Raw genomic sequence first — 15,191 nt, forward strand, 5'->3', positions numbered from 1 at the left:
AATATATTTGTTCTCTAATGAAAGATGGATGTTTCGATTTCTTTTCAGTGATTTTTAATATACATGGTTCCCACTGTAACAGGAATATACACTGGAAAGAAAGGGGACAGAAAAACTGAAAATTTAAGAATTCAGTAACCTCTGGAACTCTTCTTTCCTTATAAAATACAAAACACAATTCATTATGACATAGGAAAGTTGCTCTGTGAGATCACACTTGGTTTTCCACTTACTGTGTTTGGCAATACTGCTGTATGCAAAGAAAAGGCTTGCTCTCCCATTGTATAATATCTCCTTTATCTTTTGTTTCAATTTAAAGCTTAAATTTATTTTTATTTAATCCAATGAATTTGCAAAAAATATAGTGAGACCAGTGTGGGCATTAGGTTATCAATAGGAGATTCTGCTAAATCTCTTCCTTTATCCCCATTCAAACTGTTCCAGCTCAAAAGTACAATGACCGTGATTCAAACAGAAATTGAGAATTTGAGATTAGGCAATTTTAGGATGCTAATTATTTTTTTCCAGATACTGAACATCAATCAACTTCCACTGATTTAACCAAACCAGAACAACAAAAAAAAATCTACTGTTTGCTCATAGAAATGCCATAAAACCATTTTTTTCTCTTATCCCAACTTTTTTTTTTTAACCCAGTAAACTGTAGATTATTTCACAGATCTTGACCTGGTCTCATTAGATTTTATAATTCTTCTCAATGCTCATATTAGTCATGTAAGAATGGTGCTGAAGGCAATGTTATTACTATAAATAGTGTATACATGAAACAGTTTCTCACAGCAGGAAATATACATACATCAGATTTCTTCCTCATTTGAATGAAAGCATTTCCTAATTCTAAGTTTAACATGGAAAGCTATACAGTTATTTATTTTGTGGTATGAAGTTTTTTGGTTATGTTTTCCAGTAGGTTTTGACAGATATTTTCCTAATGCATTTTTATTTGCCAAAATGCCATTTTATAGCAAATTGTTCCACATTAATAGTGCTTTAATATTTACCATACTAACAAAACTTATGTAATGGACTTATTTAGGAGCTTATCCTATACTAATTTAATATATTGTGTATTATGCTGTGACAATAGTCTTAGGCATATGGAAATGAGTTTCAGGTAAAGTCAAACTGAAATGTTTTTATTATAGGCATATTAAGTGCTTGGAAATATCTTTTGAACTTCATTATTTTTGAATAATGTTCTCTTAACAGGCCATTAGTTCTTTCTATGCTGTCATAGTAAAAGTCATTGTATGAAATTTTTATTCTGCTGAGGCACTAAAAAAAATATTTAGAAAGACAGTAGTTATGATGTTCAATTTTAAAATGATATGATATATCTCAGGAGTTTCATATCTGCCGGCTCAATTATTAGTTCCATTCCTAATTGCTGCTGTTTTCTGAATCCTATCTACACTCCTGAAACCTGTGTCCCAAATCCTGGCTCAACCATCTGCTGCCCCAGCTTCAAAACTGATTTCTGCTTCAATCAAGGGATGAAGTCCTGGTTTAACAAAGTGAATGGGAATTTTGATGTTTACTTCAGAAAAGGCCAGGATTTTCCCCTATGTTTCTCTTTCAGGATCTTTGAATGGATACCTGCATGATACATTCTTTTACTTAGCAGCTCAGTACACCCCACGTAACTAGAAGTTCTGCACTGACTGGCCTTTGTCAGAATCATATTCTTACTTCAAAGTGGTCCTTATGCTGAAGATTTCTTTTTTGTGACATTTGTTCTGTTAATCCAGCAGCCTTAGACAGCAGCAGTCTCTTCTCTCATACATCACAGTAAACCATGGTGGTAAGGAGTGACAGAAATGCATCAACCAAGTCTAGGTCTCTTGCAAAGCTGTTTTATTTGGCATCACATCAGCAAGAATTACAGTTCAGCATGCAACATTTTCTTCTTATGCATATTTTCTTCTTCTTTCAAAACAAATTAGGAAGGAAAACGAAGGAGCATCAGAATGGGTAATATATGCATAACTGGAGTGTCAATAAATGTTGGCTATTGCTTGTACTTATTTTTTTTCTCCAGAGAAAGGTGGGTTAAGAGATCTGAGTCTCTTTCCGAGTACTCAAGTGGGCTTGGATTATTACAGAGCTCTCAGCACAAAAATACAGTGGTCCTAAACAGGAAGCAATAAATAATATACTAGCTCTGATGTGGATTATTTTTATGTTGTTGCAAGTTTGCCAGGTTTGTACTAAGGAGAAAGAGAGGAATAGCTGTAGACAACAGAACCCTAAAAAAATTGGAAGATTATGAAAGAAAGAAGTGCAAATGGAATATATTGTAACCACAGAAAAGAAAAGAGATGGGATTATGAAGAGGCCAGAACTAGGACTGGGTGATGTGTCAGAGGAATTATATGGAAAAAATCTTTTTGCTTGGTTTTGTATTTTTGTATCATTAGCCAAGGTAAAAAAAAAAGTAAGTGAAGTGTGTCTCAAAGTGGAAAAATGTCTTTGCTTACGCCACAGAACGTGTGACTTAGACTCCAACCTTCATCTTGGGCTCAATGAGTTTATGGACATGCCAGTCATATGTCCACTGCTTCCCAGGCAAGACCACTGTATTCCTCATGTACTCTGTTCCAGTGTAGCACGAAAAATTAGTATGTGACAACTCCCCAGGCAGACTCATAGCTACCCAGGTAGACACTTCTCTCTGTTACTCCACTGCTGACTATTGGAGAACAGCAGCAGTTGGAAGTCAGTCTCGGCACTGCAATTGCAGTAGTTGCTAGTCTAAGTGTGGAAGGGGTGATGTTAGTTTTTGCCCTTCCTGGCTGAGATTAGAACCACCTGCATAAGCTTGGCTAATGAAGCAGAATGGGAAAAAACACATTTGCACTAGCAGATGTGAGTTTCAGCCAGGAGGCAGCCAGCAGAGGCTGTGCTGTTGTTTCCCAGCTGAAGCCAGCATCCAGCTGTGGGCCTCCTTTCTCTTCCTGTATTCTATTTCGAATTCAAAGCCAGGTTAGCTGTGGTTTAATCTATTTGACTGGATGCTTGAATGGTTCAGAAGAGACATACCCATGAAGTCATCTCGGTTGGGGAAGGAGAAAGACAAGCAGCTAAGAGCATTGCTCTAATAATTCATTTGCAGTACATCAAAGGTAAACTCTAGTTCATTCTGATATGCACTGTAAATGTCATGGAGATTGGCTAGGAGGAGTATATGAAACCTTTGTAGTATTGTGGTTTTCCTGAGGCTGAGTAACAAATTAAGGCCTGATGCCAGTTTTGGACCAGAGCTAAATATAGATGTGCACACAATCCATACAATGGACAGATTTTTGTAATGCAAAAGAAAGAACTGTTACTGAGGGCTTCCTAAAGGATAAACATTTTTCCCTGAAACAGAGGTAATCTTCTTTGTGTTTGTAAGCCTAGCCTAACCAGGGATTCAAGTGTGCTAAAAGCACCAAAAGTGCTGTCTTGCTGAATGCTGTACCTATGCGTATGAAGTGAACGTAGTGGTATATATGCACGTGCATTTTTCTCTCTTACACATGTTCTTTGGTAACAATGTCAGTCCTGCTGGGCTGGCATGATTTCCATGCAATGTCCACACTGAAACCGATATTGTAGTGGAAAAAATGTATATTCCAGTCAGTCTGTATGGTTTTTATTTCTCCTGGAAAGTATAAGTGGCTTTTCTTCGGAGTCAGTGTCTAGGTCACATATTCTTCTTTTGGTCGTTGCTGCTGTGGCTCATTGTGAGTAACATGAGAAGAGCAATTTTTTACCTTAGCATACCTTCACACTGCACAGCCTCCTCTGGCTACAGCAAGTGCTATTTAAGCAGTGGGCTATGAAGGCAGCAGTATACTTGTGTGATTAAAAGGTACTGCCAGCAGTGTGGAATGTGCAAGGGAAATCAAGCATAAGTAGTAGCTTTCAGGACATAAGGAGTCCTTCTTTTCAGTTTCGCCTGCCTCAAACAGCTCCAGAGGTAGTACTTGGTAGAACTTAAATATATTTGTCCCCTTTTAGCAACCCTTAAGATATGGCTTGGGGGAAGCTTTTCTTACTGTACCCTTACAATGTCATGGTCATGTTTACAATTCCCAGGAAGGCTGAGTAGCTGTTTCTGAAGCTACATAGAAAGTTTTCATAATGGAGAATCACCTTAAGAAACTGAGCCAAGGAAATAGTGTGCCTGAGAAATAGGTAATTTCTAATAAAGGTGAGAGTAATTATAATTATTAAATCACTATGAAATTAAAAATTAATAACATAATAAAAATAAAAATAATAAGTTTAAACAAAAAAAAAAGAACTAAGCATGCACAGATTCAGCTATTAATCCACGTGGAATGGAGACATATCTGCTGAAGGTTCTGGTTCTTGATACTACTTAGTAAATCATAGTCTGGACTTCCTAATAAGAAAAGCCATTGATAATGTTAATATCTGATCTACTGTGAAATATCTTATGAATGGAGAGAGGACTGTGGCCTAAAGACTATATAGCTTAATGAAATTACATTAAACTATTTACTTAAAATAAGCATTTTATATTTGCTGAATAGGGAATGATTCAAAGCTTAGCAAAATTGAACTGAACTAAACTAAGTTAAGCAAATCTGAATAAATCTTTATGGAGCCCTGCAGAGTATAAGTCTTAGACCTAGGAAGCAGATATTTTATATTCTGATTCTAACACATCTGTCAATATGGATGTAGACTACACAATTCTGTTTTTACCAGCAACTGGTGACCAACAAACAGCCAGCCAGAGGGCCAAAATATTGCTAACTATGGAGATTTGCTAACAGAGTCCTGGGGCAATTGAACTGTGATGATGGTCCTCTCCTCTAGCACTGCATTTTCCTCCTTGAAAAATAGCTAGAGGCACAGGTTTAACATGAAATTAAGTACTGAAAGACAGCAGGACAGGAGAAAGGGAGAGTGGGACTTCTTCATTGGCGAGGATATGCTCAGCCTAAATGACCGACTTAGATTTAGATCCCTTAATAAAATAGGGAGCTTCTCCCCTTTGTCTGTCTTCTGGAAATCCCTTTCTTAAGCAGCTCAATTCCTCTACTCCCCATCCTAAGATCCTAAGCATTCAAGCTCAATCTGAGCTTGAAAATTGTGTTAGGCAAAGTATTTATTTCCAGGTGTTATTCTTAACCTCTGCAGTGTCTATCATTTTTGGACTTGTAAAAATCACAGTTCCTCATTTTATGTGAAAAGATAACATATTGCAAAAGCCTGCTGACACACTTTTCTCTATAGAGAGAAAAGTAAAGACAGCCTTCTCTTCTAAAAACAAAAGTTAAAGACTCTTCTAAGACAAAACAATAGGTGGAATCAAGAAATAGATTTTGTATGGATTGATGCAACGTGGCTACTGCATTTTATGACTTTGACTGTTTTCTAATGTTTAATACCTCGGATTCCCAGGCTCTCACTAAATAGTTGCCATTGTAATGCTTTGAGTATTCTTGTCTACTCTCTGTACCTTTGTATGAAGGAAAAAAGGACAATATTTACTCAAAACAAATGTCTATTGCAGGACAATACACACTGAGAATAGTTCATGAGATATAATGTATACGTATAACATGATCTCACTGCAGGCCATCCCTTTTGCTGTATTTTTTCAGCCCTTCCTTAATGCTGGTTCTGGCACTCATCTCATCCTGAGTTGGGACACTTCGGTGTGCTAGGTAGTAGAAAGCTAGTCCTTTATGAATGTGTGTGTTAAAGCTCCAGACAGATGAAGTTTTGATCAGTATCGTCCTGAAACCAAATCATTCATCATGTAATTAATCAAGGCTTTTGTTAAGTGCCCTGCATGCATGAGCCCTAATGGGTTAGGTTATCCAGTACATAGGATGGAATCACCCTGGCAAAGGTTGCTGTTGTCTTTAGTGAGAATGAGGATATTGGCTCCAAGTATCCTCAAACTGGATTAATGAAAAAAGCCCCAACACCCCAAATAGAAAGCTTTTTATTTTTAAAGTTATTAATGTTGAAAGAAATATTCTGAGGACAATTTAATATTCTAACTGAAATAACTGTTTGGCTGAAAACAGACACAGACTCATAAGGAAATAAAACTGTATTGCCATAAGAGGGATGACATAGACCACCAGAACTTCCCTTCTGCCTTTTGTTATGTGCTTTCTCTTTGCTCTGCATCTGCTAAAATAAGACCACAATTAACCTCTCTTGGCAACAAAGTACAGCAGGTTATGTATCACACCACAATCATAATGACAGATGATTTTCACAGAGAGCATGAAGAAAGAGAATGCATAAACTGACTTTTCCATGAGGCAGTACTGCTCCTTTTACTTTCTCTCCTGTTAGAGTCATTATCATAATCACCACTAGGCAAGCAGTCTAGCTGAGTTTACCTTATTCAGTAAAAAGACTTCCTTTTTATTCTTTCCAGAATGTTACACAGTCATTTGAGAGGCATTCTGCTTTACTTATTACTGAAATACAGTTAAATATTTTCAGTCCTTTTGCCTTCCCATGATAAAATTTCTTAAATAAACAAGACACTCCATAAATTATGTGTGTGTGCAAAGCTGGTTATTTCAAGAGACTGTATCTATAAAATTGATTACATATAAGTAAAGTTAGCTAAAATTACTTTCATACCTCTCTAAGAAGGAGAAAGGGTAATAAAAAAGCACTTGGTAAGTGCAGTCTCCAGACACTTTTTGCAATTTGCACTGAAATAAAAAATGCAATTTGAGTATATTTTGCTGATTAAAACTGCTTATAAAAGTACTTGCCTTTTCCTCATCATAAAACATTCAGGCTTTATCTATGATCATGCAGCCTGACTAGAAATGATGACTGTCGAGTGTCTGGCATATAGAACTAGACAAGTTCTCATACATATGGCTTGTGTATATGTATCTAAAGCCAAGATTCACAAAACAGCTATAGGAATGTACTAACATTCAGTTTTTCCTCCAAGTCACAGTCTGTGGATATCAGTGGTATACTGGGGGATACCAGTGCTGGTGCTGTCACCTGCCATTGACTACATAAGTTCTTGGTCAGGAAGGAAGTGACTTTACATACCTTGTTTGGAAACAAATACTGGGGCAGGTGGTAAACTTAACGTTGGTGTAAGACTGATAATGACTGCAGTAAAAGAAAGTTGAAAATAAATGTGGAAAAGAGCAACCAATTTTTTTTCAGCTTGATGAATTTCCACTTCCCATCTCTCACCGAATGGAGGACCAAGCTGCCATTCAGAGGGACCTCTGTAGGCTGGAGGACTCACTGCAACATCATGACAGTCAGCAAAGACAAACGCACAGTTCTGTGATGAGGATGGCATAACCCCATGCACTGGTACAGGCTGGGGATGGACTGGGTAGGTAGCAGTTCTACAGGAAAGGCCTGGGAGCCTTTTTATTCAATGAAACTTTAAAGTAGAATGTTTAAATTTTGTTCAGTGCAGGGGTGACAATTGAGGTGAGTTTTCTTCTCTTGCAGAGAAAAATGCCCTGTTGGAGTCAGGCAGTGCTGTCTTCTGTGTCTATGGATGGTCATGTCCTCAGCCTGTCATAGACTGTTCTTTGAAGTGTTTATCATTTCTCCATTTTCAGTGAAGGAATGAGCAGCTTCAGAGTTTTCATGCCCATGGAATACCTTCTGGACAAAAAGTACAAGCTTCCTTTTCTGAGAAGTGGTCTATGAAAAAACCCCAAGGAGTTAAAAAGCCATGGCTCAAAAGTCACTGCTATAGTCTCAAAAAGAGTGGTTTAGGTATTTGTCAAAACAAGTAGGGGTTTGAGTTCTTGTGGGCAGAGTAAGGCATCAAAGCTATGCGTCCTTTAATCACTATCATGTTGGCAACAAAATGGTCAAATGTAAGGCCGTAAGTCAGTTGAACATAGGACCTAGAAATGGCATAATCTACAGGTTATTAAACAACTTCTTTGACCTTAAGGGGGTACCAAAGGAATCATGAGAAAAGGTTGTGTTTGGGATGTATGTTTAGGAGGTCGAATGGGGAATGTGGAGTTAAGGAAGTGGGCTGTTCATCAAGATCACATATTTAAGGATACAGAGTTATCAGAAATGGTAACATACAGAATGCATCAGTTCTGATGGTGAGTGTAGCAGCCATAGCTCCGCTGTTTCCAAGACCACTACATCCAACACTTTGAGCCAAACCCCATCAATAGACATAGAGACAGTCCTGAGCAGCATCATTCAAGTGCAGGTGTAGTGTGTTATCCACGGTGCAGGAATAAAGCCAAGATTCAAAGTATTTCTGTTTGTGCCTGTTAGCCAATGCTATTATGTATAAATTCATGCTATCGTATATTGGGCTTTTTGCAACTGTGATTGGAATTACCTGTGATTGAAATTAAGATGGGGTGTTGCATAAAAGCCCAGGGGAGCAATGCATGAGGATGTGGTAAAGCAAGACTATCCTTGTAATGTAAATGGTTCACATTGTGAATTTTCTGGTTGTTACGATTCTACTTCACTTCCCAAATTTGTCACTGCGGATATGCCAGTGGACACAAAAACATGAAAATGATCAGAAATGTTGTTGCGTCACTTCAGAACACAAGACTTGATGAGCCATTATGCTGTACCGTTGCTGAAACTATTATGTCCCTATCTTTAGAAGCAGTTTATTTTTCAAGCTGTAGTTACAGTGATCCATTTTCAATTGGACATGAAACACTGATGAGACATGTGTTGATGAGTTTCCACATACTGTCCTGAAGCTCCATGTTAATTTGTTTCTCAGGGAGATTTTGGGGATTTTTTTTTCTGTTTTACGGGATGTCTCAGAAAAGCTTGTCATCTTGTGTTGTAACTAAATTTAAATTGAACACTCTTCTTTGGTCACTTATTGCATACCAGCTGCTGTTGCTTAGTATTCTTTTAAGAATTCATTTTATCTAATCTGTCATAGGCCAGAGAAATAGGCTTTATTTCTAGTTTTGGAAAATGATTTTTCTTTTGTTTCTTTTGGACTATCCAAAAGGGGTATCTGTCTACAGTATCTCACTGCAGGAGCCTTAAGAAAGCACATTACTGGTCACATACCCGAGTGAAATAATGGAGGAAAAGAAACTCTTAGTTGTTGTTGTCTTTTAATATAATATTTAGGGATTTTTAGCCTACACATGGTAGTTAATAATACTGGTTGTAACAAAGAAATGAAGGGCACTCCTACCCTTCTAGAAACCAAACCAAACCCTTCTAATCTGATTAAATTAACTTCATACTGAAGACTTGAATAAAAAAATAAATACTCTGGAGAAAATACTGTTATGATGAAGAAAAGAATGTCACAATAAATGTAGTCCTGCATGAGTAAAACTATCTTTTCTTTCTGGTTTGCCCTGCCAAAATTCTTCTAGATTTGTACCTGTAATTTTGGTGCTGTAACTCAGAGCAGGCCACTCTGCTGCTTCCTCTGGTGAGGACATACACTTCTGCCTGCAGCCGCTGCCACTCAGTATTGCATTTTTTTCTCCTTGGCCAGTGATAGGCAGGTTCCACAGCTGTGCAATTGTCTTTTTGTTTGCTGAGGTCTTTTAAAGTCTCCATCCTGAAATGTATGGTGGGTGCCTGCATCCAGGCTTCCAAGTTTTCTGTATTAGTAAATGGTTTGACTTTTTATGGACAAATTAAATGGCCCAATTCTTTTTTTAATTAGAGGCACAAACTTCAGCCATCTTTTCAGAGTTGTGGGCTGCGCTCACATTTTAGAGTACCTGTTTGGCCACGGAAATGCAGTTTGGCCAAAGCAATACAGAAATATAACAGACTGATTATTGGCCATGCTGTCCTCTAGAGTTATGACGGTGAACCCCTTCTCCCACCTAACTGTGACAGCGGTTCACAAGGATAAGTGCACTTCTCTTGCAGGCATATTTGGAGAGATCTTACATGCAGTTAATAACATCTGTTCCTCCCGCTTCTCACCTCAGTTTAGGGCCACAGGAAAAGACAGTAGATGTAAGTTGACCCCATGCAACCTAGTGTGTTATGCCTAGGCCTAGCATGTTTTCCTATTTCTGCCTAGAAGAAAATTAGTACCAACTCAAATAGGCTTGAAACATAGTTTATAAAGAAAAAGGTAGGGGTTCAAAAATATTGAAAAAATGAAGTTTCGGTCAAAATCAAAAGGTTTAAACTATGATGATTGTAATGAAATTCTCAGACAAATCAGAGTACAAGTCAGCTTTGGATGAGAAGTTTAGAGAGATATTTGGAAATCACTGGAAGTTCTGACATTTTAAAACAGGTTTCCATTCAATATCACATTAAGTACCACAGTAATGTTTTAGTTCCTCAGTTAGAGGTTTTTGATGCATCATATTGTCCAAATGAACTTTGGAAAAATGAGGAGAATATTTTCTACCACAAGTTCTCATTTCTTAATATCGCTATACAGATTATAGAAGTACAGTTACAGGCACATGTTAAAAAGGCACAAAAGCAGGAGAGTCCTAAAATGGAAGAAGAGGTTGCCTATATATCTCAAAGGAGACAAACTAAAATAACAAAAGCAAAATTTTCTTGTTTGTCATAGGGATTACAGTAAAAAGAAAAAAGGAATAATATTAATTTCATTATTATCATTAACAAAGGGATATTTGAGTGAAAAAATTACCCTGCTATAGGATATGTATCTCCATTTCGGGAAGGTTTTTAAGGATTAGCCAGATATTAGTATTTTTCCAGTAAAAGTGCATGTTATGTATTTCCAATTTGTTTTAGGGAACACTACAGAACATCTCTATCAATATATCCCCACTCTAAATGGAAATTATTAGAGAACCTTTCCCTCTGTTAGGGCACCATGGCAGCTGTGATAAAACTCAGTGCTGAAAATTATTCTTCCTTAATTTTGATTGCAACAGGACATTTGTTATGAATGTCACCTATTGAATTTTATCCTTTCTGCCATTTCAGCAGAATCCAAATAAATCAGTTCTAAACTTAAATTTCAAGATATGTTTATTAAGAATCAAATTGGAGAGCAGAAATGAAGAGAGATATGGATTAGAATGAAAGAGTTCTAGGGTTTTTTTTCCCATGAGAAGATGGAAGCTGTGCATTCTAAGCCTTTGCTACATGGTTTTTTTGAGGATTATTATGCTTGTGATTGTCTAGTTATTGAGATAATTTTTTACAATTAAAAATAACTATATTAGTAATGTTAAAACCCCCCTTTTTCAAATAAACCCAGAGATGATGAGCTAAACATTGCAGTTCTACAAAGGCTTTATCTCAGAAAGGCCATGTCTAGTTTGGTCACCTGGCCATTGTACATTAAGGATGCTTTCAGATTGTTTGCATTGCTCCCTTGCTTTAAGAACTAGGGCAGGGATAGCTGGCTTGGCAACCCTGTGTCCCTTTTTCCTGACTGAGCCAGGCCATGCTTAGTGAACAGCACATGGGCCTTTGGATTTTAGCAGTGCTTCAGATCCCACAGTGTAGATGTGGTCATGGCACCCGCTGTAAAAATAAAACTCCTGACTGAATTGCTTCTTAATTATTTCAAATATGTATTTTCTTAAGTTTACTGAAATAGAAGTTTGATCAGCCTTCAGGTAGTTTTGTTTCATTGTGTCAGTTATTTAAGACTGCATCATCCTGCCCAATGCACCTGTATATTTTAATCTTCTTGTGAGTTCAGTAAGCATATGTAAAAAACCAAAACAACTCTCCAAAGTAACAATAAATTTTAAATGTCTTTCCAGTTTTAATCACTAATATGCTTTCCTACCTGTGTTGTAATGCTTCGTGCAGTAACATAAATCCTTTTCTTCTTTCAACAGAAACTGTGGCAGAGTGAGACCTTCTGCTACTTGAACTGCTCCCTTTTCTTGCCATTCAAAAATGAGATCATTCATTGTGTATCCAACTAAAAAAAAAACAAAAACAAAAACCAAACCGCAAATAAACTCTAAAGCAGCTGGAAACTTTGAAAAGCAGGGACATAACAAATAGTCATGACTTAATCAAATGTCATAAAAAGGAGATAATACAGGGGTCTGTTTGTACCTGTTAATCACAGTGTGCTATCTGCCATTCTATACCATACTGAATTAGGAAAAAAAGCCAGTCCTATGCATCCTTTGTGAAATCTTAATAGTCAGGTAGTCTATTAATGGAATTAACAAAAGCATCAAAATGAGCTAAACATCCAATTCTCTAGGGGACTTGGGAAAATCTTACCCCCTGCCCCCCAGCTGATGAAGGATAAAATAGGCCCTTCACACTCAGATCTCTTTTTCCTTTTATTTGAGGTGAAATGATGGATTGTCAAAGCTATGTTTATGGATTTATGTCAATTTGAATTGTTAGGTGCAAATTCTTCAAAGAGAACAATGAATAAAAATTTCTGCAGGAGTGAGGTACTAGTTGAAAAACTACTTTTCTCCAGAACTGGTACAAAACAAGGGAAAGCAATTGATTGTAGTGTTCTTATATTACCTGACTATGACTTATTATGATATTAAAAGGCATTCGGTTTCAATATTCAGATTCCTGCACTTACCCGTACCTTATGCATGTGTGTATAAGATTAAATAAACCAGCAAAAGCTGTAGTAGAAGTACTAATCAAGGCCCAGACTTTGTAAAGGGCAAGTACTTTTTCCTTCTGTTTGCCTCTCTCAGCTGAATATTTGCATGGGATATCATTGGGGAAAATAGTTTTACTTCCTCTGAATATGTGATATATGAACTTTCCAGTATATCCCTGGCATTTATTCTAAATTTTTTCTGAATTAATTTTATTTGGTTATGACAACTGGGGGAAAAAAAAAAAGCTTCTTATTCACGTTTCATTAAGAAACAGAGTCAAAGTGAGATTTTAAGATTGAAATCTAAAAGTACATAGCTTCTATTGTTGTAATAGTTTGAACGACAAGCGTACATTTGAGCCACATACAATAGCTTGAACCAGAAGGAAAAGGGAGTAATTTTTACATCTAAATTATATACCTTTCACTCATCTATTTTGTTTCTTTCCCGTATTTCCTTTCTGCTTTAGTCCAATGCTAATGAGCTGTTGCGGATAACCTACTGATAACTGGAAATATCTTTTAATCTACCAGTAACAAATTACTGTTCAAAGTATATTGTTCAGAACTTTCTAAGAGTAACTGTCTGCCCTCAAATACTGAAATTTTGAGTTCCAGTGAAGGCAATAACCTCTTTGGTGTGTGAGCATAAATCTTTCCCATTATATTCAGTGACTTCATTATTCTTTGAACACATCTATAAATGCTATTCAGTCATAATGCCCTGATATGCTGACCTCAAATCTGAGACACACTTCATCCTTTCTGATCTATGTTGAATGCACCTATAAGCTAAGAATCGGTGTTTATACATTTAAAACTGTTTTCAACACCTCTCCTTGCTTCTACATTCTTGATGTTTCTTTTGGAGAGTATCTTTATACAAGGTATTCACAGGAACTCAGGCTGACTGTTGGTTTACTTTGGTATTTTGTAGGGGCTGGATGAATATGCTAAAATAGAGACCATATCCTTTTAAATAAGTATTTAATTAAGATCAGACATTACTCAAGTCATTACAAGCGTATACTAACTGTGCAAGGAGACACTTATTTTTCTGTCTTATTGAATGCATGACATTCCATAAACACAGTCTAAAAATTCACTATTAAATGCCATAAACTATGAAAAATCAGAAGTATCAAACTTCCCATGAATCCAGACAAAAAGCAGTTGTGTGTAAAGCAGATTATCATTTGAAGCATGTAGATTATAGCCAGAAGTGATATCCCCTGAGTAAAACTCATTGAACTGACAAGAAACAACTGCTGTGTCAAAATGTATTTCACTAAATCAGATTCATTCATCTCTAATGCTGCCCACTAATTCTTCTATAGTGCACTCTGTTAAAAATAATAGCAGTGTATGCAAAATGCTGATGTGGTAATTCATTTTTATCATGTTTACATTTTAAATACCCAAATAAATCTTTAGCATTCAATACTGTAACTTCAGTTTTGTAAGTCAAGATCATAGTTATAAAGTAAATGTGTCTTAAAATATAAAGGAGCTTAATGGAGATGTGAGTTTATGTTATACCAAAGAAATTTAAAATAGTATAATATATATCATATTTCCACTAGGTAAGTTAAATTAAATCAACTTAAAATAAATCTCTATTAAATATATGGCCCTTTATTAAATGTGAAATACATAGCCCAATCAAATGTGCCCATTAAATTAGGGACATCAAAAATCTTGTAATAGTCCTGTAAGTGGGGAAGTGAGAAAACATAAATTATTTAAGCATACTGAACTATTTGATAACTCAAATTTGCCTCTAAATTTTCTTTAGTGAGCAGTGTTAACAAGGACAGGTATTCCTGATTTTCCAGCTGAAAATATTTTGTTATTTGGTACAGTTCCAAATAAACTGATGATCTCTTTCTTTTTTCCAACTACTGCATTGTTCTTTCTTCTTGGCATGGAGAAAAGGAAGAAAGACTACAGTGGAAAGTATCTAGTCACCAGCAGAAATAAAGTAGAATCAGAATTTCCAAGAACAAACTGCAGCACATGTCCTAGGTCCTTCCCAGGATATCCTATCTACAAAAGGGTTAAAACCCACATTGTTCTGTGTTGGAAATTTTTCAGGAGGAACAACAATACTAATTGAGCTAACTGAGCTTCCTTAATATCTCAAAAAAAAAAGGAAAATATTTTTGGTTTTTAATTAATTTTATATAGAATACCTGCTGAATAGCACAGTGCCTAACACTCAGAATGCTCATAATATTGTGTACACTGTGCATAAGGTGAAAAAGGCATTTCTATAGGAATGGCCCTTTAAAACTGTCAGTGGTTACCATACTGTAGTATATATACTGTTATGATTTAGGTGTATGGCGTTGTATATGCAATGAGCCTAAAAATCAGTCCTCCAGCACCCTAAATTTGGGACTTCTGCTGATTAATGTAATTAGTGTCCCTTACTGAAGTGTCTGGACTCCCAGCAGCATGGGAAGACATCATGGAAGATTTTGAAAAGTTCAGTTTCAGCAACAAAGTAGAGACTTAAGTTCCTGATATGGAAAAGGCACCAAATTGATTAGTGCCATCAATGGGGGGGGGGGGGGGGGAGAACAGCAGAAACAAAAACAGAGGGGGGGGGTGGGGTTGG

The 15,191-nt window shown here is 36.6% G+C and overlaps 1 protein-coding gene across 2 annotated transcripts in view; it reads right to left on the reverse strand.

Annotated features, from left to right (window-relative positions):
* Positions 1-15,191, reverse strand: part of GLRA3 (glycine receptor, alpha 3) — a 70,980-nt gene that overhangs the window by 12,762 nt on the left and 43,027 nt on the right. For both annotated transcript variants that reach the window (XM_010569968.1, XM_010569969.1), the window contains exon 5: positions 11,771-11,908. In XM_010569968.1, the coding sequence (XP_010568270.1) occupies positions 11,771-11,908 (138 nt within the window). The remainder of the gene's footprint in view (positions 1-11,770; positions 11,909-15,191) is intronic.

This window comes from Haliaeetus leucocephalus, unplaced genomic scaffold (genome assembly GCF_000737465.1).
Source record: "Haliaeetus leucocephalus isolate CR32 unplaced genomic scaffold, Haliaeetus_leucocephalus-4.0 Scaffold284, whole genome shotgun sequence".
Taxonomy (NCBI): domain Eukaryota; kingdom Metazoa; phylum Chordata; class Aves; order Accipitriformes; family Accipitridae; genus Haliaeetus; species Haliaeetus leucocephalus.